The sequence below is a fragment of the Excalfactoria chinensis genome, chromosome 15 (genome assembly GCF_039878825.1).
Source record: "Excalfactoria chinensis isolate bCotChi1 chromosome 15, bCotChi1.hap2, whole genome shotgun sequence".
NCBI classification, from domain to species: domain Eukaryota; kingdom Metazoa; phylum Chordata; class Aves; order Galliformes; family Phasianidae; genus Excalfactoria; species Excalfactoria chinensis.
In genome coordinates this window covers 6,328,315-6,344,863 of record NC_092839.1, presented here as the reverse complement: position 1 = coordinate 6,344,863, position 16,549 = coordinate 6,328,315, and the positions used below count along the sequence as shown (strand labels likewise).

Here is a 16,549-nt window from a genome sequence, read left to right as displayed (position 1 = left end):
CTCCGCCCCGCCCGGTAGAGGGGGCTGCGAAGTAGGGAGCGACCCCGGGATGCGCCGCGTTGAGCCCGTCGTGGTTCGGGATGAGCGGTTCGGTTTGAGAGCTCGGTCAGAAAGGATCAAGGGTTGCTTCGAGATGATCCTTCCGCTGAACGGTCCTCCCTGCTATGATGACACGTGAGTTTCGACGCGTAACACCAGGTGGGTTTTGAGCGCTGTGCTGGCAACGCCGCCCCGCCCCTAATTGGGTTATATGCTGTTGTCCCTCCGGTTATCACAGCAGTGTGATGAATCCCCTTTCGGTCCAACCTCCTGCTGCCCCGTGGGTCCGTCTGCCAGGTTTTAAGGATGTAACTTTGTACCAGAGCGTTTCCCATTGATGCAGTCGTTTGTTTCCTCGATGGCCAACACGTGCATTGCGTTTGGGAGTCACCCTGGGTTGTGTTCCCTGAGCCTTGGGCAACTGGGAGATCTGCTATAGCAAAAGAAGCCTGTGGGTTTGCATGTAATGCTCAGTCGTTGTTATCAAGCTGTATTTGACTGAGACCTGAGCACGGCTGTCCTGGTGCACTTCCACATGGCCTGGATGTGCTCATAGCAGTGAGTTCAGATATCATCAGGAGAACAAAAACTGAACAAAGGGGTTGAAGCAAAGTCTGAGAGTTTCTCATTCAGTGTGTGCTGGTCCCTCTGGCTTTGATTAAGACACACCCAAAACAAGAAGGAGAATGTGGGGTTTTTAATCAAAGCTGGATCATAATGTGATGGAGTGAATTAAGGTAGTAAGGGCGATCTGTACTTTTCTGAGAGCTTACTATTGCCATCTTGACACATTTTCAGTGTCAGTTACTGGAATTTCTTCCAAGCCTTTTGAGCTAAGTGGCTCATCTTAATTCCAAAAGGACAGCTAAATGAGCCATTTATATCACAGCCTAAAACCTTCCCAAGGGACCAAATAAACAGATAAAACTCGAATGCTTTGTTTAAAGGAGGCTTTAAAGAGCCTGGAATTCATTTATACCCTTTTGCCCTGATAGCCAAGCTTTTGAGTTACTGTGATTCAACACTGAAAAGGAGTCAGGAACTCTGAAAACGACTGACAACAAACAGATATTTCTGTGCATCTGGATAGCACAGTGTGATATACGCCCTGAGTCCAGTTTTTAATCTAGAAATATCCCCTTTATAGTGAAATAACAAACCGAACCCTCTTCTATTCCTGAAAAGAAGAGAAAAATGGCTATTTTTATCTTTTTCCTTTATGTAACTCTAAGGTCATACTAGAAAATGTGGATGGTTCTGTGAAATTCGGTCTGTATTAATCGACGCGCCCACCTTCCGCAAAGAAGCACTGCACTCATTTCTTATATAAAATATGTACTTTGATATCGGATTTTGGCATTAGTGCAGGATGAATATATTAAAACATTTTCAACCCCTCAAAGTAGCATTGCACCCTATAGAAAAGCACACAGTGGTGTTCTTAAGCAAGTTCTGATTGCCTCTGTAGAGGGCACTTCATGGGGTCCCTTTGGATCCTAAAATGTAGTCAGGTAGAAATGAGCCAAACATGTCTAGAATCTGCCCTGCTGCTTTAACTGAGTTGAAACCTTTCATTTTCCCTCACTCCATCCAAACCAAGCATCCAGAGGCTCAGTGTGGGAATAAATCCTGGGTACTGTGCTTGCCAGCTGACAGAGCTGCCCCTAGGCCACCTTGTTTCCAAGTGAACCGTCATCCTTAGGAGAGGCAGTGTGAGGAAAAAATGGACTGTTAAGCCTATATGTTTAAAGCTAAGTTGTCTGGTAAACGAGTTTGCAGCGTTTCCCAAGTAAAAGCACGATGATCTGATCTCTTTATTTCCCTCTCAAAGGATCTCTGGCCTTTGGTATTTGTGATGAAAAGTGATGAGTTTTCTAGCCTAGTGGTGGATACTTCTGCAACTGGGAGTCTGTTTAGTGGGAGGGAAAAACAAACAAACAAAACAAAAACTTCTTCAAATGAAATATCCATGCAAGAAAGACAAGGGATAAAATGTAACCAGTTATTTCACAACCAAACTAATGCATGTACATTTGGTACTCAATACTCAGTAGTATTAACACACAGTGATGTAGGTGGTATTCATGGTTAGAGCTTACTGCTTGGTGACATCTGAACTGTTTCATGACCCTAATTTGTGTCAGAAAGAAACAGTTCTCTGAGGAAATGGAAAAAAGGAGGCGAGTCATAGCAGCACTACTTTTCTTGAATCCCAGAATATCAAACAAGCTCAGTTTTGTTAATCTGAAGACTGTATAATCTCTGAACATAGTTTACATCTTTAATGTAACATTAAAAATCAGTGCAGGGTATGTTTGGATTGACAGTAACTGCCTTCACGTTACAATTGTGCTGATGACCATAGGACAAGAAGCCTCGCTCGGGGCAGTTTCCTTCAGATGCAGCAGAAGAAAGCATTTGTTCTGGTGCTTGTGTGTCTTAACCTAGTTTTTAGGTTTTCTGCCAACTTGTAGTTCTGTGTTTTTACACTAACAACAAAGAAAAACATTCCAGTGCCTAAAAGGCTCTTGTCTCTATTTAGTGTTTGTGTGATAAAGAGGGCACAGGGCCTATTTTGAGCCTTTATTTGTCAAGGAGATAAATGCACATCAGAGAGAACAGACAGAAGTACCATCCCACAGTCAAAACTTTGTCAGCACTGAGACTTGCGAGATGCCTTCCCCAAAGCATGATGATGTAGTTGCTACTATGGAAGGCAAATGAAAAATGAATAAGCATGAGGGACTCATTTATTGGTGGGTTCATGTACGTATTCACTGTTAACATCTTGGATACTGAGGAGCTATTCCAGGAATCAGCCATCTGATTTTCATGTTTGCTTTCTGTCGCAGCTCTAGTTGTAAGGGAAGTTGTCTAGTTGCTTGTCATGTTGTAAGGGAAGAAGCAGGCAGAAATACCAGGCAATGCAGTTATTCTGCTGCCGGCCTTCCTGACAAACAGCTTTGCTCTTGCATCTCCTTGCTAGAACTGCAGTGGCAAAGAGAAGGCTGGCATCTACCCTGAATCAGTGACTACAGTGGCACAACTTTAAACAGTAACAGCAGTGTCTCAGTCTGTGGTGAAGGAGTCGGTATCTCAGGTGTGCAAAGGCCTCTGGGGAGCCTTAGGGATGTCACTGCTGTGGTGCAGGATGGTAGGAGGAGGGACTGTATGAGGAGGGAGAGGAGGGCTCTGTGCTGTGAAAGGTGGGTGGCTGCGGGGCTGATTGTACCGTGCGAAATAACACAGGGATAGATATGATTTTCCTTTCCATTCTTTTCCATTTTCCTCCCCTTCAAACTTCAAAGTGATGAGGAAAAGATGAGTATATACAACTTTCATGGCACGTCCAGATTTTCCTTTCCTCACTGCCATTTGGGAGCAAAAGAATTTTTTATCCAAATTACTTTATATAGGCACAGTGTTCTTAAGGAACGTGGCTGGACATTCCTTATCATTTTCATTTGCACCCTCAGCATTCCATGGTCTCAGACATCCAAAACAAGGAACACCCGCTGGCCCCGCAGTGCAGGCTATGAGCTGAGCTCAGTGCTGTGGTATGTGGGTGGCAGGTGGCCCTAACAGCCCCAATGACCCTAATGGCTCCTTGCAACATTGCTTTACTTTTGAGCCTTTCATTGAGGATGTTGCACAGTCTGCTACAGAACCCCAGTCCTGCCCTGTGTTTATCCTCCAACAGATCTACCCAGGACTTATCTCCTCATGCAAGGTGTTTTGTCCTGCAGTTTAACCCTAACTTGATAGGATGGGAACTTCCTTTCATGAAAAGTACCATTTTTATGATAGTTGTGAATGTTGTTAGGACAGCGAGTAATGTTCAGCTGCAGTTCAGTGTGTGGCTTCTTAATGGCACAGATGCCATCTTGCTGCAAACGCTGGAAGGGCAGGCTTAGATTGCTTAGAAAAGCAATTTAAAAACAGCTGATTTGGTGGACAGAGGTAGTGTTTGCTTTTCTGTGATCATCTTTAATAGTAAATTTTTAACTAGAAGAGACAGAGTTGGTTGGATGTTCTGTTCCATGGCTTCAAAGCTGGAGATTGTTATATTGCCATAAAGGAGGCTGGAAAAAAAATAATCATTACTGCAGTTTTGTCATAATAATTTAACCACAATCTAATCCGAGCAGTTGGGAAAGCTGTGAGTAGGTTCACTTCTTTCAAAATCACTCCGAAGGCAGGAATTATTTCAACATTTTTGTCTTCTTTTTCACTGGCTTCATAACTGTTGCCAAAAAAAACCCAATCTGTTTATTAATGTATTATGAACAGAACCTGTCAAAAAGCATGTTTTCTCCATTTCTAAAGGTGCTTTGTATTTGAATGATACAGTATGTGCTTCTTAAATTTTCATGCAGGCCTCCTACGTGACTTCTTGAACAGAGGACCAGCTGACAGCACAGGAATGCCTCAGCCTGTGTATTCTGCCCAATGCAAATATCACACAAACACTGTATGTAGAGATACTTCTAATTCTGTAAAGCACAGTTAGTTGAGCCAGGTTTGGGTCCATTTTTTATTACCCTCATTTACCACCTGCAGTTTCCTTTCCATTGCAATGAGAGGCTCTGCTTAAGACCATAGAGAGCTCTAATTATTATTAGCAGTCCGCAGTCCTTTGTGCTGTCAAGGAAATAATGACGCTAACAGATGATACAGCAAACACTCAGTAGTGGCTTTGTGCCTAACAATTTGACTTTACTTGGTTGGATTAAATGTCTGATGGAGCTGAGAGAATACACCGATGAAAGGAAATTATTGGTGAGCTTCCCAGGGAGTCATGGAAAATATGAAATTATTTTAAAGGCTTATTTTGCCATTCCGCATTTATTAATGCATCTCAAACAACAAAAATGAAAGTACAATTTATCCTTTCAGAAGCACTTTACAACAGCAGCGTCAGCATGCCAGTAGTTGCGGAAATGTGCCAGTTCCTATGGGTAGATGATTAACAGCCTTGTGTCAGTCTGTCATGCTGCAGCTGCTGGTGTAAAAGGAGGGAGAGGGTATGTGTATGGATGCTGCCTCTTGGGAAAAGGGGTCCGGCACCGGGAGGAGCAGGAAACGATTATGGGACTCGTATCTGCCCGGTGATGGGGTGGAGCGGCCGCCGTGAGACACCGCCCCTGGGAGCTTACGGGGGTGCGGGCGGAGCTTACGGGGAACTGGAAAGTGAAACTTTGTGCGGGGACAGTGCGGGCGGGGCTGGGCTGGGCTGTACAGTACAATACAGCGGAGCAGCGGACAGTGAAGCGGCGTCCTCGCTCCGCAGAGATGGACGGCGCTGAGCATAAGCCGCTGTTCCGGCAGCCCCGAGCTGCGGGGAGAGGTGAGGGCCGGCCGCGGAGCAGCGGGCTGCTGGGGAACGGGGTGGCACGGGGGGACCCCTCCTTCCCTGCGGTACGGCTCCCTGTCGAGTCTGTGCTCCTACGTTTCCCTATTCACCCCCAGCACCTTCTCGGAGCCTATGAGGCTCCACAGCAGTGTCTTTGCCAAAATGTACATGCTGTTGAGAGGCAGGTTAATATGGTCCATCATAATTAACAAGTGTTTGGGTTTGGTGTTTTTTTGTTTGTTTGTTTTTTTACACTTAGATCATCCGAATATTGGGTTTATACAGAGAGGCAGAAGTGGAATAAATAACGTGTCAGGCCAAACTAATAACGCAGCATGTCAGGCAAAGGAAGACCCCCAAGCCAGTAATTATGCTCCTCTACTTGGGAAAGCAGAGGACAGTTTTGCTGGCACTGGAAGGCTCATCAATCGAGGAAGGATAAACCACGGTGGACCAGTCACCAGTGGAGCAACAGGACACTGGAATGAGCAGGAGAATGATGGAAGGGGGAGAAGGCATCAAGGGGGACAAGCACATGAGAGAGCCAGAGGGTCCTGGAATGTGCAAGAAAATGAGAGTAGAGAAAGGAGATATCAAGGGGAACAAACACATGAGAGGGCCAGAGGATCCCAGAATGTGCAAGAAAATAAGCATAAAGGAAAGCAGTATGAAGGTGGACAACCACAAGGGAGAGCTGGAGGACTATGGAATGAACAAGATGATGAAGTTAGGGGAAGAAGATACCAAGGTGGGCAGGGACATGAGAGGGCCAGGAGGCCCTGGAATGACCAAGAAAATGAGGGTAGGGGAAAAAGGTATGAAGGTGGACAAGTCCAGGGAGATGCTAGAGGGCCAAGAAACAGACAGGAAGTTGAAAGTAAGGGAAGGAGGATGTGGCTTGCAGGGAATCCTCGTTTCAACCAGAACTCTACGCCAGGTGGCACTCAGCTCAGTAAGCAGCCTCAGCAAGTTAAAAAGGTTGGCTACAAATACCTAGAAAGTCTCCTCCAGAAAGACTCGTCTGAAGTTGTCATCACACTTGCTTCGAGTTCAGGTTTGAAAGAAGTTCTTTCCCAAACAGCTATGAAACCCAATTTCCTTCAGCTCATTTGTCAGGTGCTTCGAAAAGCATGCAGTTCCCGAATGGACAGACAAAGTGTCCAGCAGCTTCTTGGAATGGTAAAGGAGTCCAACTTTCTCAAGATCTGTCTGCCACAGTATGTGTCTGATATGGTCACAGAGGCAGTCCCTGCTGTACGACATCAATATCCTGAACATATTGGCAACATCATCTTGCTTCTTCAAGATCTGATCAGTATCTTCCCATCTAGCTCTGTGCAGAAAATCTCCTTGCTCTTGACAATCTTGCCAGCATCTATAAATGCCCTGAGAGCTACTGGTGTGCAGATCACAGAAGAAACAGAGAAGAACCTAAATAAAGTCCAGATGCTTGTGCAGCACCTCCAGGAGAAGAGACGTGAAGGCACACTGAGAGCTGATAACTACACTCTTATGCAGCCTCAGGCTGAAGGTCAAGAAGAAACCTATCGTACAATGACCATTTATCCAACCTACGATGAGTTACACCATGATGTGAAACCTTTTCTACGTCCCAATATCGTTTCTGGAAGATATGAGAGCACCAACATTTATCTTGATACCCATTTCCGGCTTTTGAGAGAAGACTTTGTAAAGCCCTTAAGGGAAGGTATCTTGGATCTTTTGCAGAGCTTTGAGGATAAAAGTTTGAGAAAGAGAAGATTTGATGACATCAGGATCTACTTTGATACAAGGATTATTGCCCCACTCTGCTCCCCATCTGGTGTTGTTTACAAGGTCCAGTTTGATATAAAACCACTGAAGTTTGTGCGATGGCAGAATTCCAAACGGTTGCTATATGGATCCCTGGTCTGCATGTCCAGAGATCACTTTGAAACATGCCTTTTTGCTACTGTTTCTGAACGAGACAGTGAAGAACTTGCTAAGGGGATTGTGCAGCTCAGTTTTGATGCACAGAGCCGAGCACTGCTAGCAGAGGTTCAGCCTTCAGACTCTTTCCTCATGGTAGAGACAACTGCCTACTTTGAGGCTTATCGGCACGTGTTAGAAGGGCTGCAGGAAATCCAGGAAGAAGACGTTCCATTCCAGAAGTACATAGTGGAATGTGACAAAGAGGTGAAGGAGCCAGCATACCTGACATTGGACACTAAATACAACTTTGAACCCTTGATGGAAGATACCCTGTCAGATGAAGATACATTTGTTGATGTTTTCAAAAGGCAAAATGTCCGAGTTCTTGATCCCTATCAGTGGCCTTCATTGGAAGCCTTGGGATTAGATGACTCCCAAATGCAGGCATTAAGTCTTGCACTCACCAAAGAGCTGGCTATTATCCAAGGACCTCCTGGAACTGGTGAGAAACATTTGCTTTAATTCTCTTTATATTTATAGAGTTCTCTGTGAAGTTTAGGGAAGTTCATTTAAGGAAGCAAAGTCCAGAGAAAGTCAGCAGTGCTACATCCAGTGCTTTAGTCCCATGCCTAATTGATACTTTAGTAGCACAGTTATTGTAAGCTAATGGAAGAATTATTGTAAGCTAATGGGAAGAATGTTAAAATATTCTGGAATAGCCATATCTGACCTTATACATTGCTGATTTGGTTGCCCATAGAAACCAAATGCACTGTTGGCACAGCTGGCACTGCTTGTGTATTGTGATGAAAATGTTACAACTATTTGATAGCATGGAACCTGTTGCTGTGCAGCAGCTCTATTAACTTTGCCAGCATGTTAGAACATAAAGTGTTTAGCCCTGATCCTCTGCATGAATAAACAATTTCAAGAGTAATTGCAGCTGTTTTTAAATGGCACCTAAACTCAACAAGCACCATTGCCTGTATTCTATTAGTATGTGAGTATTTTATGTACAGCAAAGTACTGTGTTAAGCTAGTTTTAGTGACTCGAGGGAAGCTGTGGCAGGGAGAAATTGCATGTAAGGAATGTGTTATTCTTTTTCTGATTCTGAGCTTGTTTTGCAGGGAAGACTTACGTGGGTTTGAAGATTGTTCGGGCTCTCTTGACTAATAAGGATGCATGGCAAAGAACTGATCAGAATTCTCCCATCCTTGTAGTCTGTTACACTAACCATGCACTGGATCAGTTCTTAGAAGGTAAGAGCATCTGATAAGTATGATGGAAGTGAGGGCAGCAATTATACTATAACTTTTGCTCTGTCCTACTTTCTGCCATGGTGACCAGCTCTGTGGCTTTTTCTAGTGACTAGTTCTATTGATGCATAATGGGGGGGAAGAGAAGAAGAACAAAATATAACCTTCAGTCATACCAGTCCAGTGTAGGATGTGCAGACAAAGGTTGCTCTTCCTACCCCTTGCCTATTTCTCTCTCATTCCCAGGAATATACACGTTCCAAAAAGATGGGATGGTGCGTGTTGGGGGGAGAAGTAGCAGTGAGATCCTGAAGAAGTTCACTTTGAAGGAGCTGAGGAAGAAGAGTGAGTTCCGACACAACCTGCCAATGCATCTCCGCAGAGCTTATCTGAATGTACGTGTGGAGTTCACTGGAAATGATGGTATTGGGCTATCTGTCTGTGGGAGAAACTGACTTTCTCTACAGCTGCACTTTCACCTTGTCTTTAACACCAACGTCAGTCTTTTTATTGTTCTTTATGCATGTTATCAGTTTCTTGTCCTCCTGTTTCTGAACTTTGTTCCTCTACATATGATGATGCCTCTCTTCTCTCTGAGCAGATAACCTATGAGATGAAACGTGCTGAGGAGGAGCTCCATAAAGGAGCAAAGCACTTAGAGTGCACAACATATGGAGTGCTGCATGAGCGCCACTTGGAAGCATTCATTGCCCCCCAGCACTGGAACAGTCTGATGAGTGGTCTGGTAAGAGTTGCCTTTTCTGTCAGTCAAGCTTTGAATCACAGCTTTGAGTCAAGCTTTTTTACTTGACTCTATAAGTCAAACGTGCTTTATGAGTATATGCTTACTGCCTTTCTTATAAATGAGTCATTTTCTCCAAATATGCTTCCTTTAGCCTCATTCAGCCTCTAGAAGGGTAAGAGAGTGAACAGTGAGCTCTGCCAAAGTGCCACTAATCGCTAGACTTGGCAGAGAAGTGGAGTTCAAATTTGTAACTTTAAACTGCAGAGATTTTCAGTGATCCTTGTCAGAATAAAAATACAAGTGCCCAATTGAATGCTTTAAACTGAAGGGAAGGAGGGATGCTGTTTTTGAAGACCTGAGGCTGCCTGGGAGTTGCCTTGGGGAAGTCTGGCTCTGGAAGTTACTTGGGGGACTTGTTCCTAGCTGCCATATGCTGCAAGGTGCTGCTTTATCATCATCCTAAGCCTGAACTGGAACATGCCTGACTGATTTGTTTTCTTTATATTAGGATGATGATGACTTTTACTACGGTACTTCAAAACACTCAATGATTCTGGAGTGGCTGGGCCTTGGTTTTACTGCCGTCACCCAAATTGCTGCAAGGAATATAGAGGCTGAGAATCTAGGTAAATAGAAAAACAAAGCAAACAAAAAAACAAAACAAAACAACCTTTTATTTTCCACAGGCATCTGACAAGCAGTGCATGCATGCCAGAAAACAGACACTGCTAGTTAACAGAGGCTGGAAGATGCATGACAGCATAAGGCAATTGAAAGATTAATCTTAATTTTCACATGGCGATCGGACTACTGTATTGTGATTTTGCTAGAGTGGCTGTGACTTCCTGCATGTAACTGGTGAGTCTCACAGGTGGTCAGCAGGAGGAGAGCGAGGAGGTGCAGGAAGGTGAAGCAGAAGAAGAGCTATTGGAAATCCTAGAGGAGGCCGACCTGATTCAAGCTGATAGAATGATTGAGGATGAGGACTTAGCAAAGCCTCAGAGGAGGAAGGAGGAAGAGCACAGGGTGGCTCATGAACTAGCTAGTATGCTGTTGGCTATGAAGCTGGAGAATGAGGAAGAAGGAACAGTCCAACCACAACAGAAGTCTGCACAGTGGCAGGTAACTGTATATATTAGCATATTGTGGCTCTGCTTGTCTATGTAAGGAATAATTTGGATGAGCTAATATAGAAAAACAAGATAATATTTGTGCTGTAATTGCTTATTATGGAGTGGTATGGGTTTTTCTCCCCCCCCCCAGATATCTTCTTCTCAGAGGAAGAAAATGAAACATAAGATGAAAGTTGAGCTCCATAAATTGAATGCAATGTCTGAGTTGGAGGCCCATGCTATTCAGGATCTGTGGCAACTTGACTTGAACTCCCGCTGGAGGCTTTACAGGTGACAAAGACATTTTATAGAGTTTGTCAAGCAAGGGTGTCAGGGACTGTTCGAGTTCAAACACTTTCTTGCAGGCCAAGGTTTTTTATCCATATACATTCAGCTTGTTATCTGAACAAACTTTTTCCTGTAAGATAGCAGGTTTTACCCTGCCTACATCGGCAGGGCAGTGTTGTCATCTCCACTGTGTGTGCTGGGGACTGAGTACAGATGCTAGTCATGTCCTTCAGAAAGGGCAAAGAAGTTGAACTGAATCCACCTTGAACTTTTGGATCACTGTTCTGTTCTCCTTTCTGTGGGTACTAATGTCTCTTTCTTCCCAGGCTTTGGCTGCAGACCTACCAGGGGCTTATTCGACGGAAGATTCTTCAGCACGAACAGCAGTACCAGGCAGCAGCTGAAAGGCTAGCAGAACTGAGGCTGCAAGAAGATCTCTGCATTCTGAAGGAGGCCAAAGTTGTGGGGATGACAACTACAGGTGTGCAGCATTTGGGGAGCAAGCCAGTGCTGCACTGCTTCCAGCATGAGTTAAAGGGCCTTGTTGTCAAAGCACTGCTATCCTGTGCTGCTTGACAGACTGAATCAGGTTCCACATTAATCTGCAGCCTTCTTCATTTCTGACTCCCTTTGCAAACATGGCCATTACAGAAACAAGTTTGCACAAGCAGTTTTTTATTTACTTTTGCTTATTTACTTTGAGCAATATTCTTCTAATATTAATGCTCCATTTCTTGTGCCTGAGTTAAATGCTATTCACTCCTGCACTGCTTTTTCCACATCACCTTTTGGTGAGCAGAGGTAGCATAAGTCTAGTAGTATGAGCCTTTGGAGAGGTAGTTTGGGGTTTATTGTGTATTGATCAATGTGTTCATTAGGTATCCTGTGTTTGAAGCATCAAGAACGGGCCAAGGTAGGCATACGACTCTAATCCTTCCCTAACAACTTTCTTCATAAAGGATATCTTTGGTGCATTGGTGCTGTTTTAAAATCCATATTCTAAGGCTCATCTTTTTGGAATTTTGGAAAGAACCCCAGACTTTTCTGGAACACAGTTTAACCCTTCTCTGAAAACTTTATCCTACTGCCTCTGTGTAATTGCACTGTCTTCTGTCCTTGTCCAGGTGCTGCCAAGTTCCGTCAGATCTTGCAGAAAATAGAGCCACGAATTGTAATTGTGGAAGAGGCAGCGGAGGTGCTTGAGGCTCACACTATTACAACGCTTAGTAAAGCTTGCCAGCATCTCATCCTCATTGGAGATCACCAGCAGGTAATATCCGTGACAGATGCCTCTGACTGTTGTGCAAATGAACTAGAACCTTTTTACCAAACACCAAATGTGAAGGGTTGCCAAAATGTACTGCTTGCCAGTCTCTATGGATACCACAGGTGCTGTCTCCTTTGGTTACAGAGTAGAGTTCCTGTGGGATTTATCCTTTAGTTTATCTGACACAACTTGACATGTGCTTGAATCCACTTCAGTTATCACAGTACCCAACTTTGCTATTCAGCACTTTTGCAAGAATTGTGTCTCTGGCCTTTTGACTGGAAACCAGTAATAGAAAGAGATTAATAGGAAAAACTATATATCTTAATAATACATAGGAGTGTTTTACAGCACTAATCCTATCCCTTCTTTTTCAGCTGCAACCTAGTGCCAATGTTTATGACCTGGCTAAGAACTTCAATCTGGAAGTGTCTCTCTTTGAACGACTGGTGAAAGTTGATTTCCCCTTTGTATGCCTAAAATACCAAGTAAGAAACAGATATAAAACACTCCTTTATTGCATTTGAACTTAGGTTGTTTAATATTTACAGTTCATTTAAGGTTTTACATTTCTACTCACAGAGTAGTCTAAAATAAAAGAATGTGCTACCTCATTCCTGAAAAGAGCGGTAAGAGCTGCCAAACTAAAATGGTATATTATGTTCTAGTCTGATTTATTCAGTTATGTGACTCACAGCACTGCAGTTCTCACAATTCTTAGAGCAGCAAACATGACCTATTGTGGCATCTAAAACTGCTCCAGAACTGTGGAGACTGATAGCACAAATCTTCTTGGGCTGCTTCTTGTTAAATTGCTACAACCAATGTTTCTTGGTGCCTGGAGAAGTTGATTCTACCTCCAGCAGTCCTGTATTAAGATAGCCTAAAAGAGACGGCTAGAATGAGGTGTGAGCTCTTATTCTCTAGAATGCTGTTGTTTGTAGATTTGCACTGAAACCAGCGTTCTTATTACAACTACCTTCCTATATGATACTGGGGTACCACTCATGATTGCTGGCAGCAGTGGTGGCAGCAGGGGTGGGATGGGAGATGTTGCCTTCTTGAGTCTTACTGTAAATTCACCCTTGTCCTGTATTCAGCAATGATATGTACAATAGAAAAACAGATTCTTGGCAGGGAAACAGGATGCTCCTTCCTCATGACTGATACATCTGCTTTGTGTTTCAGCATCGCATGCGTCCTGAAATTGCCCGGCTTCTCAGTCCTCATATCTACCAGAATTTGGAAAACCATCCCTCAGTCTTGAAATATGAGAACGTAAAAGTGAGTTTTTAGTAATCCAGCATTTTCTCCATTAATATGCTTTGTCACTTCTGATGAATATGCTACGGATATGAAAAGAAATTGTCCCAGTGTGCACTAACTACACAGAAGAGTAGTTGTTTTAGTGGATAGTAGGGGACATAGAAACAGGCTGTAGTGACAAGTAGAATTCTGTTTCTAAGATTCTCTTTCTCTTGTTTTAGGGGGTCTTATCTAACCTTTTCTTTGTGGAGCATGACTTTCCTGAGCAAGACATCCAGGAAGGGAAAAGCCATCAAAACATACATGAGGCACAGTTTGTGGTGGAACTTTGCAAATACTTCTTGTGTCAGGATTATCAACCTTCTCAGATCACCATTCTCACTACTTACACTGGGCAGCTTTTCTGTTTGCGCAAGCTCATGCCAGCCAAGACTTTTGCAGGTGTGAAGGTTTACGTAGTGGATAAGTACCAGGGAGAAGAGAATGATATTATTCTGCTGTCACTCGTGCGGAGTAACAAAGAGGAGAGAATTGGGTTCCTGCAGATCCCTAATCGGATATGTGTAGCCCTGTCCAGAGCTAAGAAAGGGCTGTATTGTATTGGAAATATGAGAATGCTGAGCAAGGTGCCTCTCTGGAGCAAGGTCATTCACACACTGAGGGAGAAAGGTAACATCGGCCGCTCACTGACACTTTGCTGTCAAAATCACCCTGAGACCATGACTCTGGTATCCACAGCAGCAGACTTCATCAAAGTCCCAGAAGGAGGCTGTAGTCATCCCTGTGAATTCAGGTTGGATTGTGGACATGTTTGCACAAGAGCATGCCACCCATACGATGTGCAGCACAAAAAGTATCAGTGTCTGAAACCTTGTCAAAAGGTGCTTTGTAGAGACGGGCATCGCTGTCCACAGTTATGTTATGAGCCATGTGGACCATGCATGGTAATAGTAGAGAAAATTGTTTCTAAATGTGGCCACCTTCAGATGATACCATGCTCTTGTCCAGACAGTAAGTTTATTTGCCAAGAACCTTGCCAGAAAAAGTTAGACTGTGGGCATACATGCAACAAACGCTGTGGGCAGGAATGTACTACTCGGTGTTCTAAACTGGTTACAGTCAATCTGGAATGTGGCCACAGCCAGAAAGTTTGTTGTTGGATGACTGATGAGATGAAATATCATAAACCTATTGAATGTATGGCTAAGTGTACTGTCAAACTGGAGTGTGGTCATGGATGCTCAGGTTCCTGTCATGCCTGCTTTGGAGGAAGATTTCATGAGCCATGTAAGAGCCCATGCAAGCGCTTCTTGATTTGCTCCCACAAGTGTCAGCAGCCTTGCACTATAGAATGCCCTCCCTGTCAGCTTGACTGTCAGAACCGCTGTGTCCACAGCAGATGTAAAAAGAAATGTGGAGAGCGCTGTTCTCCATGTGCAGAGCCATGTGAGTGGCGGTGCCAGCACTATCAATGTACCAATCTTTGCCATGAACCATGCAATAGGCCTCGATGCAATGTACCATGTACCAAGCTGCTGCGCTGTGGTCATCCTTGTATTGGATTCTGTGGAGAGCCCTGCCCAAAGAAGTGCCTTGTTTGTGACCATGAGGAGGTTACCCAGATCTTCTTTGGCTTTGAGGATGATGAGGATGCACGATTTGTACAGCTTGAAGATTGTGGCCACATCTTTGAGTCTCAGGGCCTTGATCGTTATATGGATGAAGATGATAATGCCATTAAGCTGAAGGTGTGCCCTACCTGTCAGACACCAGTCAGAAAGAGTTTGAGATATGGCACTATTGTGAAAAAGCACCTGGCTGAGATAGAGAAGGTGAAAGAGAAAATCCTAGGCCCAGCATGGGAAATTAGGTCAAGCAGACAAAGACTACAGGCTGTGCTCACAAGTAAGAGTGTTCTGAAGAGGAGCCTACTCGGTAAATACCTCATTTTGGAAGATAAGCTGAATGCCTCTGATCTTTCTATAAGGAGCATTGGAGCAATTGAGAATCTGCTTAACTTCTATGAACGTATAGCTGACCTAACCAGTTCTCTGGGCAAAATTGATGCAAAAGAGCAAAAAGGGCTGAAAAAGCGTCTAGACGAAATCCAGGAGTGGCTGGATAGGCCACGTCTCAGTTTTACGCGGCAGGAGCTCATGGATCTGCAGGCTGAGATCCAGAGATTGACCTATCTACTGGACCTCTTGTCAAGGTGTAAAGGCACAAGCGGGAAGACCACTGTGAGCATTGCAGCAAAGATTGCCACGGTTCGTGAGATCTTGGAAGGGACAAAAAGGTTCACGGAGAAGGAAGAGGCTGCAGTGAAAGCTGAGCTGAAGCTTATCAAAGCTGCCCTGCCCCTGTCGGGACTGGGGATCACTGAGGCTGAGAGAGTGCAGATTGTCAGCGCTATCGGCTACCCGCGCGGCCACTGGTTTAAATGCAAAAATGGGCACGTCTATGTGATAGGGGACTGTGGGGGGGCGATGGAGAGGAGTACGTGCCCCGAATGCCACGCGGTCATCGGGGGTGCAAACCACACTCTGGAGAGCACAAACAGCCTCGCTTCTGAGATGGACGGAGCGACCCATGCGGCCTGGTCCGAAACAGCCAACAACCTGCTCAACTTCCAGGATCTCCAGCGCCTGCTGTAGCTGCTCTCTGGCAAAGTTCCTTGCCTCCCCACTCATTCCTCGGCTGTTTCTGTAACCAATAAAACGTAATACCTCTGAACAGTGAAGCAGGAAGCAGGTGCTCTGCTGGAATTCGGAACAAAGGGGGGCTGAAGGGGGATAGTTAAATGTAGTTGTAGAAGAATGATCTGGTTAGTTAGAATAACGAGTAATGGAAGCAATGGGTCTGGGAGAGCAGGAAGGATGCAGATAAGGAGTGAGACCTCAGGAAGACATCAGGCAAGGATTAGATGTTGTAAATAGCAGAAGAGGAGCTGCATCTCCCTGATAAGATGGGCGATAACAAGAGGGGTCTGCATGCTAAAGAGCTACTGAATATGGATCAGAACTCCGAGAGCTCATTGACTATGTATTAGATGTACCTGTCTCTGTGTCACCATTTTACAAGTCGGGGTGCAGGTTTGGAGCTATCCCCCTTGCACCCGGCGCTGCGCAACGCTGGAATAAACGTACCTGCTTTATAACCCATCTCTGGATTATAGAGTTTGATTCCATAAGTCACTTCCGCGCTCTGTGCCCAACATCGCCCCTCCTTGCCGGGCGTGACCGGGAGGGTTTTCCTAACGGGGCGGAGCGCCTCTTCCGCGCCGTCCTCCGGAAGCGGATGTGACGTATTGC

The 16,549-nt window shown here is 44.6% G+C and overlaps 1 protein-coding gene across 4 annotated transcripts; it reads left to right on the top strand.

Annotated features, from left to right (window-relative positions):
• Positions 1 to 8: 8 nt before the first annotated feature.
• ZNFX1 (zinc finger NFX1-type containing 1) lies at positions 9 to 16,399 on the top strand. 4 transcript variants are annotated; one of them, XM_072350080.1, is made up of 14 exons: positions 147 to 198; positions 4,416 to 4,510; positions 5,652 to 7,805; positions 8,432 to 8,563; positions 8,807 to 8,955; positions 9,162 to 9,305; positions 9,814 to 9,931; positions 10,177 to 10,427; positions 10,569 to 10,708; positions 11,032 to 11,186; positions 11,830 to 11,975; positions 12,350 to 12,460; positions 13,161 to 13,256; positions 13,460 to 16,399. In XM_072350080.1, the coding sequence occupies exons 2-14, from the start codon at positions 4,489 to 4,491 to the stop codon at positions 15,890 to 15,892; spliced, it is 6,051 nt and encodes a 2,016-aa protein (XP_072206181.1). In that variant the 5' UTR covers positions 147 to 198; positions 4,416 to 4,488; the 3' UTR covers positions 15,893 to 16,399. The 4 variants fall into 4 exon arrangements, with proteins under 4 accessions (XP_072206180.1, XP_072206181.1, XP_072206179.1 ...); XM_072350079.1 differs by lacking the exon at positions 4,416 to 4,510 and having other exon boundaries at positions 9 to 198; XM_072350078.1 differs by lacking the exons at positions 147 to 198; positions 4,416 to 4,510 and adding an exon at positions 4,878 to 5,386.
• The last annotated feature ends 150 nt before the right edge of the window (positions 16,400 to 16,549 follow it).